We start from the raw sequence: 21,191 nt of genomic DNA on the forward strand, positions 1-21,191 counted from the left end.
TACATGTTCACTCTGTTTGCTCTGTTCCTGGTAAGTTTCCCTGTTTGTTCGTGTGTTTTCATACTGGGCTTGTTTGCCACGGTCCAAGTGCGATTGTTCCCTGCGACCCCTGAAACGTTGGTCTGGTTCACACTCAACTTGATTCTATCCATCCAAACTGAGTTTGCGTGCATCTTATGTCATCGGAAAAGAATGTGTAACGTGGGTTAATATATTGTGTTTTTTATTAATTCGGTACTATATGCGCAGCATAGTAGAGTGAACAACAGGTTTACTGTGTGTGTGTGTGTCGCATCATGGACATATACACTAGACTAGACGTCACCTTGGCTACGGCAGTTGGAACGAATGCGTCAATAGAGCCGCCATCTTGAAACAGGTGAGCCCCTCAGCGTCAATGTAGACACAGGTCTAACGGAAATAAAATCACCATAAATCATCATGAATGCGATTTTCCTTGTTTTTGTTTTTTTTGGTTTGTTCTAACGGTCAGACATGTATTTATCATTGATTCCAGAAATGTTTTTATTTTTATTTTTTTATTTTATTTTATTCTTCCTAGTTCAGATTTAATCCGTGAACATCATACGCTGCACAAAAGTCCGCCACCATCAATGAATTCGAAGTAAAGGCAGAGATAGCAGTGTAAGCCACTTCCTATGACAAGACCCCTGTTCCAAGATGGCGGCGGTTCTGACGCATGCTTAGAACCCCAAGGTGACGTCTATGGTGTCGGATTAGGTGACCTTCTGCTGCTTGCTAACGGACTCCTTTGATTGGAATTCGAAATGTGATGCCCTGATTCCACGCACTACGCACGTGTACACTGCAGGCTGCCTCTTGCTCAAATCCAAGGTAAATCATCACACTGACATTCCTTACATGTGTTTTATTTAACTTAATACATCATAATCAGCGAAAACGCATGCACAGGCCACTTTACTTCCTGAACATGTGCGCACCCGACTTTGCTTTCACATTCACGCGGACCGTGGCACGGTTTGGTAGCTACCGAACTCTCAGACCCCCTCTTTCAGTTATACCTAGTCTCGGATTCGGTACCCCAGTGCACACCGGGGACGGGTCCGCATGACAGCGTTCACATTGGCGATTTTAGAACCAAACTGCCAGTGTGAAGCCCCCTTAATTCGTTTCCATAGTGCCTAATTCCATGAACCTGTTCTGTGTTTCACTCTCTTCCTTTGTCGGTTCACGTTACTGTAAAGTCTGGATAAGGACTCATGAGTGATGATTTTAAATAATTAATTAACGCCTGTTTGAATATATCTCCTTTACCATGCTATTTGATCAACATAACGTGACATAAGGTGACATTATGTCACTGTATATAATTATAGGCTACCGCAAGAGTATCAATGAGCTCAATGAAATACATGTATTTTGCCAAACCCAACAATTGATCGAAAAATACATTAAAAGTGTAAAATATATATGGAAATATTTTAAATACACCTCTTTTTGAAGATGAAAAAATTATATATATATATATATATATATATATATATATATATATAAAATCTTGTAGAAATATTTAAATACACCTTTTTGAAGAACAATATATGCAGAATGTATGCATGTATGTATGTATATATATATATATATATATATATATATATATATATATGTGTGTGTGTGTGTGTGTGTGTGTGTTTTCTTCATAAAGAGGTGTATTTAAATATTTCAATAAAACACATAGTCTGCTAAATCACAATCAACCAATTTGCAGAGACATGCAGCACAAAAATATTATAACAGCTATGTAATTTTGTAATATTATACAATTGTAATAATAATAATTATAACAAAAACAGTTCCTATAAAAATACATAAATGAAATCTTTTAATATTTAATGCTTTCATGGAACTGCTTACATTTGCATTTGTTAGTTGTATATTTATAACTCAAACGCTGTATCCAAAATGTATTGCATTCAATGTATTTTGTCCAATGTTAAACGTAATGTGTGCATAATCCCTTTTTTTGTTGTTGTTGATTGTTGAAACATTTTCTCTCTCTCCTATTACACAACAACTAAGCCCACCCCCAAAAAACACATTTGCTCTGTTTGTTTGCTCCCAACCTGTTTACTCTCACATTGGTTCACCATCAGCTGATCATTTTCTCGATTTTTTTTTTTTTTATTTTTTTTTTAACCCTCTTCTCAGACATACTCAATGAAACAATGAATTTACAAAGATTTCTCATAGTTATATTTTTGGACTGATTTGAAGAACTGAAAGCAGAACAGCTATTTTTTTTAAAGCAGCTCATAATTAGAATGCCAATCAGAAGAACAAGCTGAAGGATCAAGAGGTCCAAAATAACCAAGCCAAAGAGGGAAAGGGGCTTTCTCACAGTCTTCATTACTGTCACAGCAGATTAAACTACAGTTGCGATCTAGTCTATGATGAGCTGCATGGATTAGGTACAAATAACCTAAAGTGTACTTAATGTGCTAACATACAACAGTGCATTTTTTTTCAATCAGTCAAAATATAGTATGACTGAATCAACCTGAATAACTTTGATCACACTAACATGTCATTTCAAAGGTAGAAGGGACATTTTATGCTAGCCATTTAATGTCTCCCAAACTTTTTTGCCCTTATACCTATAGAGACATCAGAAATGTGTTTCTATTAAGTCATATTTCACACTGGAAATCTTTTAGCATTATAACACAGACTGAATTTAACGAAGCCTGCAGTCTATTAGCGATGCCATTAAAATGATTGGGGCTCATTAATGACGTCTTTAGACACTGAAGCAATTTTCTCCCCTCTGGGAGAGGAACTCAATCACATTAAGGCTGTATTTATCATCCAGTCCGCTCAAAAACGTGAAAGGATGTGGAACACTGGGTCAGCTGCAGTAGGGCACTGCGGCTAATCACTTGGCAATGAGTAATGAGAGGCTCTTATTAACTGTCTCTTCCTTTCAGGTGTTTTAGGGTGGCCAGACGAAACCTGCTGAGCCTCTGCTGCCCAAGATGAAGGGGACAATCAGCATTACCCCAGGACGGTGGCCAAAAAGGAAGCTTTTATTCACTCTGAGTAAGTTAAACAGCCACAGGAGGAAACTGTAACAACAGTCTGCTTAAATGTAAAAGATCAAAGTGCTGTGCTAGATTCAGTCATAGCATGATAAAAGGCAAGATGCTTTAAACTGTCCAGAGCTCTTGGTAATCTGGGCAGAATCTCAGAGGCGGGCAGACAGAGATTAGAGAAGAGAGGGCATCATGTTTCAAAAACAGAGAGGGGGGTGAAGGTCAATCCAGGGACAATAATCCTTGTTAACATGATGAAAGCTGCTCGGTAGCATGCAGAGATGCAGTTGAGCCTCTTTGGGCCAAAAACTTTCACAATATTGTGAAAAATACTGCTTTATCTTGAGTTTTTTTTGTTCATTTTTTAACCCCCGGTTTTATGTTTCTTATATAATGTATAAAAATATATACACAAAACAAGATTGCTTTTATTTTCAAATATTTGCCAAGCAAGGACTAAGAAAAATAAATAAGTCCTAATATCTAAGTAAATGAACGAAACGACTCGAAAAAAGATTCATTCATTTTGATGAACGAGTTCGAACAGCGAGTCATTTGTGCTTATAACTTAAACTTTTTCATTTATTTTTTAAATGACCAATTGTTTCGCTAGATAAAACCCTCATTCATTGTCTGGTGTCATTTAAAGCGGCACTGAAACTCTCATTTGGACCTTGAACTGTTTGGCACCCAATGAAGTCCATTACATGGAGAAAAATCCTGGAATGTTTTCATCAAAAACCTTCATTTCTTTTCGGCTGAAGAAAGAAAGACATGGACATCTTGGATGACATGGAGGTGAGTAAATAATCAGCAAAAGTCAACTACTCCTTTAACCTAATCTGCTCGCAATCACATTATTCTCTATATGGCGCAGCTGATTGGTTCCTGCTGTTTCAGTAGCCAATGAGCTTCAAATACTCTTCCCCAGCTCCAACTGTAGATCTTCTATGGGTATGTAGATCTTCTATAGATCTTCTATGGGTATTGTGCAGCATGTTTTACTTGCTCACAGTGAGTTGTGTGTGTATTGGCAGTAGCAAGTCCTGTACTTGCTCTGCAGCAGCAAAAACAGCAGCAGTAACAACAGTGTAGCAGATCTATTTTTTTCGAGACTTATAAACATATCAACATTTTCTTATCCATTACCATGCCAAACACTCCAAGATGTTAGACCTTTTGTAACATTAAAAATGTCATTTATGCCTCTTTTGATCCATTTAATGTATCCTTGCTGAAGAAAAGTATTAATTTCTTTTAAAAAATGGTACTGACCCCAAACTACAAACAGTGTGTATGTTGATAGAGTATATTCCAGGCTCATTGCTGGTGGCCTTGTGCTGACAGCAATTGTTGGATGGTGCCAGAAATGTGTCAGTCTCTCAGTAAACTCTTCTATCAGCAAGCCCACATCTGCAGGTGAGAGAAAGCTGCAGCGTCAGCATTAACGTGCAGTGCAATCCATACTGCACTCCAGCCAACACTGTTCTGCACTGCAGACCTGCACTGGCTCCAGGATCACCCTTGGGCTCTGATCCTCCTCTGACTCAGCTATAGCAGACAGAGGAAGAGTAATGCAAACAATGTTATGCCACAGGGCCCAGTAATTGGAATTTGCTAATGTTACTTTATAACTTAGCAAAAATTACAGTGCTAAAATCTAATTGCATTATGCTTTTTAAACTGTTAGACGTTGTTGAACCCAGGGTGCAGTGGATAGCACAGATGCAGTGTTGCTCATCCCAAATGAAACATATTCAAATGTGGCTCGCAACATCGCATTACACCTCTCTCTCCCAATTAGATTAGAATCTAATTCCACTCTCTAAGGAATACAAACAAACATCAAGCAACATTTACAGGAATGGCATTTAATAATGTGGTTTATTTAAGATAGACTTTTTTGGTAACAAAATATTAAACTATCTGGAACAACAGCATAGCAATGCCCTGGCAACATTTCACACAACTTAACAAACACAGATCAACGTCCTAACAATCCCTCTAAACACCATAGCAATACTCTACTATCACTCAGAACACCCAAGCAACTGCATAGCAACACACTAACAGCCACACAGAACACCCTAGCAACTGAATACAACTGATGGGTCCCAATTTGGCTACTTATACTATGCCCTAAAAGTATGTACTGTTTTGTGAAGAAAGGGTATACTTTTGAGTGTACAGCAGAATAGGCAACCTTTGGGACTTATTACATCAAAATTCCTCTTTAACGGACAGCTCTGTTGCTTAGTTACGTGCATTCTGTCATCGTTTAAACTCCCAGAACACCCTCTACCAACTGTATATCAACATACTAAGAACCACTCAGAACATTGAAACAACCACATGCCCTGGCAACCACCCACACACCCTAGTAACCATATAAATGTCTTAATTAACAAACACTCTGAACACTGCAGCAAACAGGAAACAAACTGCATTTCAATGTGCAAACGACCATTCAGAACACGTTAGCAACTGCATGGCAACGCCCTGGCAACCACATATTAACACCTTGACAAGCACTCTGAACACCATGCATAGAAATACTCTGGCAATCCAGATGACCCAAAAACCTGCATATTAGTGTGCTAACAATCAATAAGACCACTGTAGTAATTGCAAAGAAACGCCCTGGCAACCACCCACACACCCTAGCAACCACATATCAACACTTTAACAAGAACTCTGAACACCCTAGCAACTGCACAGCAACATTCTGGCAACCAACCAGAACATCCAAAAAAACTGCATAACTCAGAACACTGTTACAACTGCATAGCAACGCCCTGAAACCATGCACACACCCTAGCAACAATATGTAAATGTCTTAAAAAGCACTCTGAACACTGCATTAAATGGGAAATAAATGCATATTAATGTGCTAACTACCTTTAAGAATGCCCTGGCAACCACCAACACACCCTAGCAACCATCGACACCTTAACAAGTTGCATACTAAGTACAAACAACCACTCACATCATATAAACCAGAATAGTGAAACCCTGGTAACCTGGTAACCACTCAAAATGTAGTATTGTGCCAGTAAGTTCTGAATGGGAAAGTACCATTTTCTTCTAAATTCAACATAAAAGTGTATTGCACATTGTGGCCATAAACTCGAACGGGAAGAGCTTGATGACAACATAAAGACAGTTCTCCTTATGACTGAGTCATATACAGTAATATATTGCATCAGTAAAATGTATTATCATGCCCTGAGCTGTAGGAGGGAGACCCAAACCACATAAAACACAATGGAAGGGCCGTCTGTAGATCCGGATGGAACCGGATTTTGACTGGATCTCAGACAGATTTTTTTTCTAGCTATCCCTTTCCATATAAGATGTTCCTTAAGGTAATGTTTGCAGACATGACTAAGGACAGCCAGAGACAATCCACACCCAAAACCTCTTATATTTTGAGCAAGCCCCTGTTTTCATATCCACAGAGTATTCGTGACAAAGCAAACCAAGCCGGCCACATCAAAGATGAGAAGGGAGCGGGTGGAGTGGGTGGGGGTGCATGGCTCATGAAGCATGAAAAAGCTCTCGCCTCAAGCAGCAGCTAATATTTAGATATTAGCATGTCTTTAATAAGACAATATTTCAGTATCTTTGGGATCAAGGCTCATTGTAAACTTATCTGAAAGGGATCTGTTATGTTTATGGTGCTTTTAAAGTTCAACATGTTCTTTTTTTCTTATCTGTGTACAGACAGGATATGTTTTTATATAGTGGATCCTGCTTCAGTGGACAGCTGATATAAACACTAATGTTTATACAGAATGCAAAAAAAGTGGAAGACGGGGGTGGAAAGGGTCATCGGCAGTTACATGCAGCTCGAAATCTAACTTAGGACAGACTTAATCTCAAATCTGATCCAATATACTGTGTGCAGGCATCAAAAAGACAGAGACCTGAAGTAAACAGTTTAAAGAAATGTTGTGAACTCGACCACTCGGTGAGTTTCACGTCTTTGTAAACTAAAGTTTTATGCGTTTTTATAAAATGATTGTTCGAGTGCACCTATGCTACCATTGTAAAGGTGGTGGGTGGTGGATGGGATGGGGGGGGGGGGGTGCTAACACAGAATCCAAAAATTCTCGTGACAAGAGCATTTGTCTAAAAAACAATCTTAACTATTCTATTTCATCAGGGACGATCTTAAAACAGGGCTTTAATTGTAAAATACCGAACTTGTCCTTTAATTCCGAAAAGACAAATAATACATTATATTTTGGTCATTTATATTAAATACAATATAAAATGAATGATACTATTACATGGACTGAAAGAATGTCTGATATCTCGTGTGCGTCCTGACGCAGAATATTTAGAAAGGCCAGGAAGCCTGTTTCCAGTAAACCACTACTGTAAATAACTGTTGCCTGACAGGGCTACGTGCAGACATGGATGCAGGTCATGAGGACGTGCTATTTTGTTCCATAACAAAAGGTTTGCAAATCTGTATTTTGCCATGTTCCCTCATTGAAGCAAATCAAACAGGGCAAACAAAGTCCAGTTCACAATGTCAACTATAAAGATAATTAAAACAAATAATATCAGCATCCACACATTCTTTTCATTATAAGCTGTGGCACGCGTTGCGGTTTTGTCATCTGCACTTTTAAATGATCGATGCTCAAGGTGGATACCAACCTGCACTATCAAGCTGTACCTAATAAAGTGGCAGTGAGTGTATAAATTTTTTGAGCGAGGAGAGACCAACTCAAATACAGCGCTTCATGGGAGTGGGCAGTTCTTTTAGTGCAATTTGCTTGTCACAATTCTGATTGGTGAGGTCCGTATGGTCTGAAGTGAATGAGATTTCTTTGGAGAATCTTTTTATGTTAAACATGATTATTTTATAATAAAATACAAGGATGATGTTTTCTTCAAAACACAAGCATTTACCATTGATTAACAACCTCCTAGCTCCCAGTAGGTCAGTCATGAAAGGTTTATAAGTTAGCTTTAAAATCAATTCCCCTATGAAGAAATTGAATCATTATTATCATCTTAACCGTAAACACACCCATTCTTCGATTAAACAGCTCCTTACATCTACACCTTTATGGTCAGATCATGTGATTTCCAGTAAGGCTGGCTGTTGGTGTTGTTTGCTCATTGTAAATGTAGATTAAGTTGGAATTCAGGTTAAGAAAACAAACTATGGCACAGGAGTTGCCCATGCCAAGCGTGCATCTGGTTCCCAGATGAGTTCTGCAATACCATTGGACCTGGTACCACGTCTATATCCTGTTTCCAAATGCGATTTAACTTGCTCTTATTTGTTTACAAGTCTGCACAGTGAACACACAGTTTCTTCTGAAAGGATATGCGAGTCAGGTAATAAATTACAGGAAAGCTGAGACATGATCTGAACTGAAGTCATAAATCAGGAAAACTGTGACAGTCATTCAGAAACTTGAACAGTGGTTCAGCAAACATCATGATCTAAAGTGCAACAAAACCACAATATCAGTCCCAGTACACTGTAGACAATATGTGGGCCTACTCTAAAACATCATTCTTACTGTGTGTCCTGAAATGAAGAAAAGTTATTTTCAGGACATCATGGCCTTATCACAACCCCATCCAGAAATTCCCATCTGTTGCATGTCAATCTTTTTTTCCGCATGATCCACATAAAAGCACTTTATTAATCTGAGGTTTGACTTCAGAGTCTTTGTGCTGCATGTGAATCTATATTTAAATATGGGAGACCCAGTTAAGATGATGCAAGTTCATGGTTCACATAAATACTTGACCTGCTCTATTAATCTATAATGTCTGCTGAAGGCACAAAGAAGGTAGTGATTAAGTGTGAGAATAGCAGACGGATGGATTTGTTCTAATGGTGTCATGAAGGGCAAGGACAATACAAATAATAACAGTTCCGCATTACTGGGCAAGTATAAATAAGATACTTATAAACCTTTAAACCAAACCTTTTTTCCACACATCCGTTGTTATTTAGGTCAAAGGATTGGCCTATGTGTCAAATCAAACACCAGCCTAAAGTATCAACAATTCATGTCCCTTATAGTTAAATGGCTTATAAATTCAATATGTAGGCCTATGTTTGTTTCATGGCTGAGAAATCATGATAATCCCACAGTTGTTTATAAATTCAAAGCCACAATAGGCTATGTAACTTTTGTCCCAATCGGTTAAAAATTAAAACCGCATGCCATGAGTCAGTCTTGTGGAAATATTTTGGTTCTTCTCTGGGGTTCGAGCCGAGGCACCAATGTAAACAGGATATCTTATCAGAGCGGATGGACAAATAAATAACGGCTTCTTTGTTTTTACAACCGGCCATCCCTGGAGGTTTGTCGTGTTTAATGGCCCATCATTTTGTCTCGTTCGTCGTGACAACAAGCTTGCAGTTTGCAGTCGCTACAGACAGCCGGAACTATTTTTCTCTACAGACAGACATGACGTGATGTGACGTCACAGTCACTTCGCACGAAATCCATCCTGACAGCTTTAAAATAAAGCTTCATTATACAACAGAATAGACTACGTGTAATTGGGTAAGGTAAACACATTAGCCAACTAATATCATTCTTTTTTCCATAAAAAAGTTACATTTGTACAGTTTCCTTATTGAGGGGGCTATGCGGTTTAAATTTAACAATTTTGGTAAGTCAGTCCAACACGTCATATCCGATGTAAAATTACGTGCATGTTGGATCCCTTAGTAGGTCAGTGTTGAGGTATTGTCAAAGGTTGGTTTACCGCAGACATTTTCTGTAAACACGGAAAACTCTAATTTACTTGCACACTGCTGCTCGTCTTGTGTAAACTGACAAGGGTCTTTCAGTGCTGGTGCATCACGTCACTCTTGGACATCTCCTCCTTTAATGACTTAATGTCATTTCAACTGGCTAGCACGCGATAGGGAATAGCTGAGATGTTTTTGTGACATTGCAAAAGCGCTATTGGAGACCAAGCCTGTCTGTGATGCTGCTAAAGGGCTCTTGGCAACCAGCCAACAATCAGCGTCTCTCAGGCTCAATCTCTAAAACAATAAGCACGCGCACGCAGTGTAAAATAACAGCATTGACGCGAGCGCCATCTAGCGTCGCACCTTCGAATAAATACAGAACAGATATGACGTTAAACCAACGCATTTGAGATATTAAGGCCTGGTTTCACAGACATGATCAGGCCTTAGTTCAGTTTGGGCATTTAAGTTGCTTTTATGTGCTGTAGAAAAAAAAGAAAAAGAAAAAAAAAACATTACTGGTGTGCATCTTGAGACAAAATTCACTGGCACTGACATATTTTAAGATATGCTAGTTTATTTAGTACATGTATTTACATAGCTCACATGTATTTTAGTCTGGGACTTGTCTGTAAAAACGGTAAATATATGTGTGTAGGATACTCATGATATTACACATTGTACTATTACTTGTATTATAGGCCTACATAATTATTATTATACACAATAAATAATGGGTGATGTGATCCCACAGTTTCAAGCTTAACGTCTTTGGTTTGGCATAATGAGAGAAGGAGCGCTAAGACGAAAGAAATCAAACAATTAGCTACCTCTGGTGTACATTCACAGTCAATTTTTAAGCCAAATAGTAAATTAAAATAGATTGTGCAAATAAAAACATCTAATTTACAAAACGGAAATCAGTCTCATACTGAGAGTTCAACATACTGACATTGAATGACATATTTTACAGAGGGTTCATTCAGCAGCTTCTAATAACTGGTTGTTGACATGATATGTAATTTACTGCACTCATTGAAAATGAGAACCCATTTCTCTTTCCTTATATTTTTAGAATTTGTCTGGACATCACAGATCACAGATTTTGTCCAATACATAAAATTATGTATTCAAATGCATAGCTTTCATATTTTAACCATCCAGCAGTAAGCAAATGTGGAAATTGTCCTCTAATGTACAACTATCCCTTAGTTTCAACATTAACAGAAATAATATTCATATTTATATATGAAGAAATCTGATGCAAAAGCCTCTAAAAGCCACCTCTGTCAAAAATGAGATAATCATATTTAGTGAATGCTGTCATAGTATACGTACATCAAATACTTTCACTTCAAAGTATTTGATGTACGTATCAACTAGTATACGTACATCAAATACTTTCACTTCAAACTCACTAAATCCCTCCTTCAGCCCATTGGAAATGCCGGTACTTGGGTAGAAACCTATACAAAGGAACTACCTATTTATATTCTACCTATTTTATATATATATATATATATATATATATATATATATATATACATATACATGTATAAATATATGTATATATATATATATATATATATATGTATTTGTATAAATATATATATATATTAAATAGTAAAATATAAATAATATACATTAAATAGTTATATATATATATATATATATATATATATATATATATATATATATATATATATATATATATATATAACTATTTAATGGGGTCATAAAATTACTGGTAATTAATTTATTTAAAGACTTTATAACCATTTATTGAGTCCTGAAGAGTGACAAAATCTAATCCACAATCTCTTAAAAATGTTGCCAATCAGGACATGAACAGCTTTCAAAGAATTTTTAAAAAGGGAAGTTTTACCTCCAACTATTAATAGATGTGTATCGTTTATGTGAAGCAACTTCCTCAGTCATCTGGTGCGATGCATCCATATTATTGCAAGAAAGATTACCATGATTACCAGATTACCAAACATAAAATAAAATTTGAATATGTCAAAAAAGTTTAATACATGGAATATTTATATTTTTAAAAATCCATTTTGTCACACTACAGGACTATTGAAACAAACTAGCAAAAAGTTGATTTAAAAGTGGTGGAAAAACTTGGTGACCATCTAAATGAAAAAAAAAAAAAGAAACATGTCCATTTGTGAACATACCAAGTGACAATGTTCATAGGGGTCATATTTGAGTTTGGCACAAGTGGTGGTAATCCCATACAAATTCATTTATTATATTAGTAAATGTATGTACTGGTTTTTAGATGCATTTCTTGAATAAACACGTGTGGATGTAATGTTTTTGCACAATCAATCAGAGCTCGGTGAATGCAGGATTATTTGATCCACACAAAGCCAATTTGTGTCCCAAAGTTGAGTCCATCCCTTACATGGGAGAAGAATAATTCAGGATGGCATGAAGTGCACAGTGTGGAATCAGACAGATGTGGGATCCTGATGTCCTCGATGTGTGCAGGAGTAATCCCACCTCTCTCCAGCAGAATTCTAAAAGACAAAGCATGATTGGTTGGTTGACATGATACATAAATGCAAGATAAAGTAACATTCTTAAAATTGTCTTAAAGAAAAATAGTTTTAAAAACCTATACTTACTTTTTTTTTAAGAAATTATAATTTCTAAAAAATTAAAATGTATAATATATATTATAATTTATATTATAAATTATAATTTCTAATGCAAGCTACTTAAAGTGCTTTACAGTTAAAACAACCTTGACACAGTGTTATTAATATTATTGAGATTACAGACAGCAACATAATGTCTGCCCAGAAGTGGGCCGGATCTGGGCCGACACAATGTTGCTGTTTGGGATACTATTATAGGTTTTATTAATATTTTGCTATAAGATTTTATTTTAACATTCTCCTTTTTTATTTGAATTTTACTTAAAATTGTATGAATTTTACTAAACTAGTTATTTCAGTACATTGTTATTTTAGTACCGGCTTTAGCGTGCATACATATGCGTGTTTACTTTCCCCAGAGAAATCATCAGTATTTGTTTCTGCTAATATTCGAACAGAGATTGCCTTTTACAGTAAATCACCTTCCTCCTGGAGGTGTTCATTACTGTGAGTCACTTCAGGGAATAAAATGACCTACGTGAGTGACACAGGGGAATGAGGGATCAATAAAACAGTTTATGGAGTACAGTTGAAGTCAAACCAGGATTCCGCTGGTTGACCTTTGACCTTTACCTGGTTGCTAGTCTGATGTCGACATAAGGTGTAGATGAGTCCATGTTTCTAACACAGTCTGGGTGTATGGCATGAAACTCTCTAGCCGAATCTTTCTCCAGAGTAAAGCAGCATGGCCCAACAGAAGGCCCGATCACACACACAATGTCTTCAGGCCTGCTGCCAAACTCCGACACCATGGCTTTCACTGTTGCCATGGCGATTCCCATTAGGGTCCCCTTCCAGCCTGGGACACACACAAGAAATACCAGATAAACAATTGTTACATTATGCTATAGCTGGTCACATCATTTCTGGCATAGATGTTATGGATGAACACAGAAAACGATTATACTGTATAACTCTGAAATAGCATGGACAAGGAGTATGTAAGCACAGCACTGAGAAAAACTGAATTTCAGATAAAACACATTGATTTATATGTCTGTCAGTCATGAATTTGCAGTCATGAATTTTCTGATTGAAAATGCACTCATTTGGAACAGCCCATCATGCAGACGAAACTTGAGTCACACTTGAGGTATGAAGACATAATATACTTATGCAAATAATGTACTTTCATTTAATATAAGTGTGTTTATATAATATTAAATTGTTATTCATTTAAATCAAGTAAATTTAGATTTTTTTTTAAATTTGAAAACACAAAACTGAGTGATAGATATCTCGTATGAAAATAACGCAATTTTGTTAGATATGTATTTTATCTTGTTTTAACCATACTGTAACTGTCGCGTCTCATGCACTTTATACCCCTCAAACAACCACGTTCAAAACTATGGAAGCCTGTTTCCACCACGGAAATAAAAAATATTGACAATTTTGACTTTTTATCTTGCAATTGCGAGTTATTCTATATAGAATTTCTATATACAAAATTCTATATAGATATAACGAGATATAGATATAAACAATTTTTTTTCCTCAGGATTCTGAGATATAAACTCACAATTGTTACTTTTTTCTCGCAATTGTGTTTATCTCACAATTCTGACTTTATAACTCGCAGAAAAAAAGAATTGCGACATATAAACGTATTTGTGAGAAAAAAAGTTTATATCTCACAATTCTGACTTTATTGCAATTGTGATTTTGTATCTCGTAATTCTGACTTTATAATTCACAATTTCCAGTTTTTATCTCACAATTCTGTGAAAAAATAATTTTTACCTTTTTAAAAAATACATTTATTCAGTGGCGGAAACAAGCTTTCATACAAAACACACCTGGGACTAAATATACAACACAGTTAAAACAATTTTGGTTGAATTTATGATTCTTATGAACTTTTTTTGTAAATGCTTATGCTTGAATGCTTGAAATTAGTTTAGTGCACAAATATTAATTGCCTTTATGAATTTATTATTTTTTATTTACATTATTTTTAAATAATCTAAAAAGTATTTTAATTATTACATATATTATTATTAGTGTTAAAGCTGTAAAACCTGATCTATGAAATAATAGTAAGAAAATATGTTTATTTTAAATGAAACCGTTTATAAAAAAGCATTGTGTATATATATATATATATATATATATTTGCATGTGTGTTTAATAGTTTGTTTATGTTTTATGGCCCTTGTATGATAACCAGAATATGGAGCTCATACAGTAATAAGGAGGAAAGAACACATCACTTTTATTCAGACCCAAATTGTGTAAAAATATGCATTTTGGTGCATATGTATTTATTCCAGCTATTTTAGTACTAGAGTGAAGTGCAATGACGGGTGGGTAAATTTCCTTCACTTCCTTTGAAATTTTATTATTCTCTTATCCCCTCTTATGGCGTTCACAGTGTCATAAAAACTAGTACATGTCAAATGGAACACACCCATTGATTCAGATTATATGAACACATACGTCCCACAGAACTCTTCCCTTGAATTGAATCACTAATGTTATGCAGACCAACCCATAATATATTAATTACATTATTAAAGTGAAACCTGTCAAGAAAATCATATTTTACTTTAAAATCAAATGAACAGAAGTAGAAATGATGTATATTTTTAAGAAACTCAAATATAGGAGCATTAAGATTTTTTAGCATTGTGACGAGACTAACCTGCATGTGCCACTCCAATGACCTTTCTCACGGGGTCAGTGAAGAGCAGCGGCATGCAATCGGCCCCTGGAGCTGCTATGACAACTCCAACCTGACTGGTCACCATCCCGTCGTAACTGTCGGGGGCCGGTTTGCCCATCACCCACACGTCACTGGCATGATTGCACTGAAGTCAATGTGAAAAAAGAATGTGTAGTGTGAAAGATCAGTGAGTGAGCCAGAACGTTTTTGGCAGAAATGCAGTGTGGTATGTGTTTAAAGTTATGATATGCTGCTTGCTCCTAGACTGACTTCCTCATATTTTCTCTGTGGTAAAGTACCTTTATGAGGTTGAACTGCTGAGGGCTGAAGCCAGCCTGCAGGCCGAGCCGGCGCAGGTTTTCGGACACCACAACTCTGGGGTCTTTGCGCCGAGGGTTACAGAAGAGGTTCAGTGAGCTCAGGGTGTTGATGTAGGAGATTCCTCCGGCCCGAGTGGTGAAGCCATGACCAAAGCAGTCTGTGAATGAAAGGAAATAGATATATTAGCGTCTTTTTTGTCTCTGCTTTTTCTCTGGACACAGCAAACACTCGCTGGCTGTATTTCCTTCACTTTCTGTACCGATTATCCATTAATCCCACAATGCGTAATTGAACATAATTTAATTTACGCATTTCTAATGCCTCTACATGATCAGCAATGCATTATTCAAACTTTGCTGGGAAACCTGTTTTACACAATCTACTACATGCCTTCTGCCCACTAAATAGTTTATACTTTCTCATATATATATATATATATATATATATATATATATATATATATATATATATATAAGGCAGTTTAGTGTAATTGTAAAAACATCCCCTTTCAGGTTGTGTCTTTTTGCAGTGAAATGTAAAACGTAATAACTTTTATACTGTTTGAATATTGCAGAATGAACACTTACTGGACTGAAGCAACTTAGGCTTACTTGATTATACATACATTTTTTTTTTAAATCTTAAAATAAATGTATCAAATATGAAACAACAGGCTTTTGGGGAGCATTTATTTGTTCATCGCTCTATTTAGCATACACTGATTTGATCAGAAAACTATTTGAAGTACAGAGAGACAACTGATATAGTGATCTCACTGATTTAATTTACTTTTTGGCCTTAAAAATAACAACATCTCCATCAAACTGCATATTTTTGCTCCATTATTTTGAGTCTATGAATACAATTATTTCCTTCTCAATATGAGCTCCATATTCTGCTATATCATACAAGGGCCATAAAACACAAGGGCCATTTTTTCCTGTGTTTAATGAACGGTTCCATTAAAAATTGTTTTTCTTAAAATTATTTAAATGTCAGGATTTACAGCTTTAATCATAATAATAATATTTTAATCAATAATTTAATTTATTTAATTTTTAATAATGGTTCCATTTCAAAACAAATTTCTTACTATTATTTCATATGCCAGGATTTACAGCTTTAATAATAATAATAATAATAATAATAATATGTTTATAAATAATTTAAATAGCATTTTATTTATTTAATAAATTCGTATGTAGACAATTTATATGTGCACTAAACTAATTTCAAACATTTAAGCATAAGCATTTAAAATAAAAGTTTTAAAGATCATAATAATAACAAATTCACAGAAAACTTGTAACTGTCAGTATTACTCAATATTTATTATTCCAAATTCATTTATGCCAGCCCTCAATCTGATATAGGCTAGTTCCTGTGTTGTAGACAGTGAACATAACTTTCACATTTTTACTGTATTACTAGTTCAATAAAAAGCATGCAAGCAAATCAATATGAATAGTACATACTTAAGTATAAAAAACGCGTATAATGTGATCATGAAGACGAACACCGCCAACCTGAAATTACTGAAGACTTGAGAAGTGTAATATCTCCTTTGACCACTGGGAGGCGCTGTAGAAACGCGCAGAGCTCGTGTTTAGCGGCAGCTGCCTGCTGAGTGCTGATGATGTCTGTGCAGAGACCCAGGGGAAACGAGTCACAGGACAAACTGTCAAATATCATACTGTACTCAAAATGATATGCAGAAGTGAAGAGGAGCTCCTGATAGACCTGAAACAATGCTCTCCCGTGACTCGAGGTTATTATCTTCACATGACTAATGTCCTCTTTGTCTATAGCCTGTTTGAATGCGTATAACGAGGCTGAAAGAGAGCTTTTGCACAAGACCTGTGGGGAATTGCTGAAACCGATAAACATCTCCAGAACAGAGCTTCTTGGAAATCTGTCAGTCCCCACGGAGCTCTCTGGATCCGCTATGACGAAGACCGGTTCCTGTGAGCCATTGCCTGTCAATGCACAAAACTTGCTGATGCGCCTTTTCACACAGATGTCGTATTCTGACCTGCGGATATGTGTGAGATCCACGAGAGTAACTGCAGACATTATCGCACACAGACACGCTTGCCTCGCTCTCTCTGGGGTGGAAGTTATGTGGACGTGCAAACATACCACATCGGGTTATATGAGTTACAAACGAGGAACCTTTTTTATTTACCACGAAAATAAAATTTCCTCTGTCCCAAACACTTCCTGAAAAAAGTGTGGCGCCGCCCTCAGTGGAAACTCCTCATCAGACGAGCGCCTCATGTACAACATTGATTTATTTCTCACGCTACGTATTGACATTTCTCAGATACAGAATTTCCAGCAGTTGCTACAGTTTTTTGCGTTTTCATTTTACCCGTTGGTTGGCTCTGCTTTACACACACACGCGCGCGCGCACACAAACTTTTATTTTAGATTCAGGAGGCTGAAGGCTAAAGGTGTACTGAGTATAAGGCACATCCATCCATCATAAAAGTTTATCCATAAGGCTCCAGGGGGTTGATAAAGGCCTTCTGAAGCAAAGTGATGCAATTTTTGTAATAAAAATATACATATTTATAAACTTTATTGACTATAATCACTGGCTTAATGGCCATACACGAGGCTATAGGCCTAGTTCGGAAGAGTACATTTAATCAAAATACTTTGCCACGAGGAAAGATAACAATACGCAGACTCAGAGGCCTTCTCCCGCTGATAGGATGCTGGATTTTGGGCCGATCGAGCCAGGCCTTAGCGGAGAGCGGGGCACAACGTAACACTTTTTGACATTGTCAATTTGTGTAATTCTGCCCAGCAAACACAGAACGTTCCCCTAACGTTCCCGAATGGTCCCATGAGGTTATTTTTTTGTTCTGGGAACCAAACAAGAACATTATAGGAACGTTCAGGCTATTTTTAGGTTCCATTTTTATAACGTGAGGAGAATGTTCCGGGGACGTTCCCTTAACCTTAAGGGAAAGTTCTTGGAACGTTCTGGGAACCAAAAACTAACGTTTCCAGAACCTAAATTTGTTTGCTGGGTACTTAGGGTTTAGAGAATCTTTTCCCCCACATTAACTTCCCACATGTTTAGTACAATTATGTGGTTTTGTTTTTATTAATACAGTGTATATTTTTTCTTGATTTACCCTGAAAGAATGGAATTGAAATGTGACAACATGCCCCATAGGTGACAACATGCCCCCCTCGGGGGTTAGAGATATGGCCTCTTCTTGGGCGTGGTCCAGCAGAATCTCTATTACAGATATCTGTGTGCTGTCCACTTTCAGTCTAAAATGTCTAAAAGTCTAAAATTGCGTACCATGTAGTCAGGCTCCGACCACAGTCTGAGCTTCTCATTATGCAGCTGATCACGAGGCTCTCAAGCGAGCGCCCCTTAGCTGACGGCTCGCAGAACGGCTTTCGCTTTGCTCTCGTAGCATTTCTCGCAGCTATTCGATTAAGCCATAACTGTTTGTGAACGAACACATTGCAAGTAAAACGTATTGAAAGGGAAACATTAATGGTTTCTTATGTAACCCTGGTTCCCTGGCTGAAATGTCATTTTTCTGTGAACCAATCAGGATTCAGAAAACTGTGTTTTCTCATGTCCTTTCCCAATATCTCAGGCAACCAGGTTTACATGAGTAACCATAAACAATTTCCAGAGTTTGCTATAGCCTGTCAGATATTAGTAATTACGTGATGATTATTGTTAGAAGTTATTGTTCTACTGTGGTGCACTGATCCCAAGAGAAACCCCCAGGAAATAACTATAGAAGTTATCATATTTTTTCTATATTTCACAGAAACTCCTGCATCATTTTACCATTTGAATAATGTCATTTATGGAGAACATAAATTTATCAGAGGCACGCCTCTGGAGTAACAAGGGGTTATGTGTCTTGCTCAGTTTTTGTGAAAACTTTTTGCTCAGATTTTGTGAAAATCATCCTTATAAAAAAAATAAGTTAATAAGTGTTTTATTTAAGATTTCCTGAAAAGCCTTATGTTTCAATACAGATGTGTTGAAATGTATTTTTTATTACTTTATAGTAAATTTCACATTTCCCCAAAAGGTATAATACTCAAATCAGTAGGTCTATAAATAATGAGCAGGTTTCCACCATCAAAACTTTCCACATATACAACAAACAGTTAAATGAAATGCTACCATCAGAAGAATCTGAACTTCATTTACAATAGGCTTTTTATTGAAATAGCCAGCCCATACTGTTTCATGATATGGTTCATGTTAGTTCATAATAATATGATAACTAATGAGCATTAATGTAAACAGTTTTTAAACATGTCCCACCACTTTACCTGAAACTATTTACTGTAAAATGTCAAGCTAAAATGGGACAGGACAATATAATTTAGGTTAAGGTATTAGATTAAAGGTTTAATTTTGTTGAGTTATATAGAGGCTTAAGAAGGGATTTCATATACAGTATGAGTGAAATTCCCATGTGTTTTCAGATCAGTTAGCCTATTTGAACAAATTCACCAGACTGATGTCATGCAAATTAAAACATTTTCAGAATGACAACAATAATCGTTGCCTTTGACTTTTTTTCTGATAGTCAAAGACCAATTAGTCAGGAAACTTTTTTCCGCTTTACCTTATCATTGTTCAATCACTTCCTCGTAATTTTATGACGAGTCATAGTTGATCATTTGATAGGCTAACTAAAACAAAATACCGACGTGTGCAGCCGTAGCCAACAGAGGGAGTACAATAACCAGATATATGCAATAACCTCTCTGTTGAAAATCTCTCACACTGTGATCTTGAGCTTTGTGAATTTAATTTAAAATGAAAAGACAAGCACTTAACGGATCACAGTAACTAATTATATACGTGCATCATACACGTCACAAGACTAAATCTTGAAAAGTTTGAATGCATTCAAGGAACAGCAAATTTAGATTAAGACTCACACCAAATTTCAGTTTCAGTCATCATGTCAATAGTAAGTCATGCAGTGAATATTGAAATTAGGCTACTGTATAAAATGTTTTAAATAAAAAAAAATCTCGTGTAAGAACTTTGTATTGTTTTTTCTTCTGACAAACAGATAGGGCACATAACAGTTGACTCAATCGTGACTTTAGATTCTTTGCCAGTTTATTTATTTCATTATTTATTTTAAATATGCAATAGTTTTATCAAAACGCACATGAACTGTTCAGTGGAGGCAGTTCGCACTTCGCAGTGGCCTCGTGCACGCTGATCCGTGTCGCGCGCGCCTCAGTCTCAGTCAGTCTCTCGCTCTCAGCGCGTGGAAGCAGCAGCAGCAGCAGCAGCAGCAGTGCCGTCAGATGCAGCAGCACTGAAGAGCAACGACAACCAGGGTTTCGCTATTCAGCTTCATTCACCTTTATTTTGCAGGATTACTCCACCGAATCGCACCGAAGCGCGGAAGAGGCTTGATTCAGACCGGTAAGAGTCGTTCTTCATTCTTCAGTGTTGCTGTTGTATTCGCTCCTTGTGTCCGTCCCAGTCCTGATAGCGCCTGCTAGTTCCCATTCTTCTCATTTCATCAGACTGAGCTGAGCTCCATCACACTGTTTCCTCCTATCGAAGCATAACATTTACGAGCCGCGTTTACTACATTTAGGATAGTCAACATTCTCTATATATTATCTAAACTGCGCGCGTTTCACTTGAGACGGAATTTATTTTATTACTTGTTGAAATACTTGTTGAGACAGAATGCTTA

General features: G+C 36.6%; 2 protein-coding genes and 1 long non-coding RNA gene across 4 annotated transcripts in view; 2 read left to right on the top strand and 1 right to left on the bottom strand.

The window, feature by feature from the left end:
- The first annotated feature begins 542 nt into the window (after positions 1 to 542).
- LOC148978376 (uncharacterized) lies at positions 543 to 3,861 on the top strand. The gene is made up of 3 exons (XR_016169410.1): positions 543 to 855; positions 2,964 to 3,075; positions 3,718 to 3,861. It is a non-coding gene; the product is annotated as an uncharacterized LOC148978376 (long non-coding RNA).
- An 8,182-nt stretch (positions 3,862 to 12,043) lies between these two features.
- On the bottom strand, positions 12,044 to 17,691 carry lacc1 (laccase domain multifunctional purine nucleosidase 1). The gene is made up of 5 exons (XM_039683676.2): positions 16,995 to 17,691; positions 15,447 to 15,625; positions 15,127 to 15,292; positions 13,056 to 13,281; positions 12,044 to 12,341 (listed from the first exon to the last, which is right to left on the bottom strand). Exons 1-5 carry the CDS (start codon positions 17,539 to 17,541, stop codon positions 12,173 to 12,175), a joined length of 1,287 nt encoding a protein of 428 aa, XP_039539610.2. The 5' UTR covers positions 17,542 to 17,691; the 3' UTR covers positions 12,044 to 12,172.
- Positions 17,692 to 20,745: 3,054 nt separating this feature from the next.
- The window catches only part of enox1 (ecto-NOX disulfide-thiol exchanger 1), a 98,079-nt gene continuing 97,633 nt past the window's right edge, over positions 20,746 to 21,191 (top strand). The window contains exon 1 of one of the 2 annotated variants that reach the window (XM_039683399.2): positions 20,746 to 20,911. The gene's annotated coding sequence lies outside the window, so the exon portion shown is untranslated. The remainder of the gene's footprint in view (positions 20,912 to 21,191) is intronic. The other variant, XM_039683400.2, reaches the window with a different exon arrangement.

Source organism: Pimephales promelas, chromosome 7 (genome assembly GCF_988280905.1).
Source record: "Pimephales promelas chromosome 7, fPimPro1.hap1.1, whole genome shotgun sequence".
In the NCBI taxonomy this organism is placed as follows: domain Eukaryota; kingdom Metazoa; phylum Chordata; class Actinopteri; order Cypriniformes; family Leuciscidae; genus Pimephales; species Pimephales promelas.

What these genes read in the sequence shown, in the direction of transcription:
- lacc1 (XM_039683676.2), bottom strand. Translation starts at nt 17,541, where the DNA reads ATGTCTGCAGTTACTCTCGTGGATCTCACACATATCCGCAGGTCAGAA. An exon ending in CAAGTCTTCAGTAATTTCAG is followed by an intron (nt 15,626 to 16,994) that starts GTTGGCGGTGTT and finishes TTTCATTCACAG; the next exon opens with ACTGCTTTGGTCATGGCTTC. An exon ending in GACATCAGACTAGCAACCAG is followed by an intron (nt 12,342 to 13,055) that starts GTAAAGGTCAAA and finishes TTTGTCTTTTAG; the next exon opens with AATTCTGCTGGAGAGAGGTG.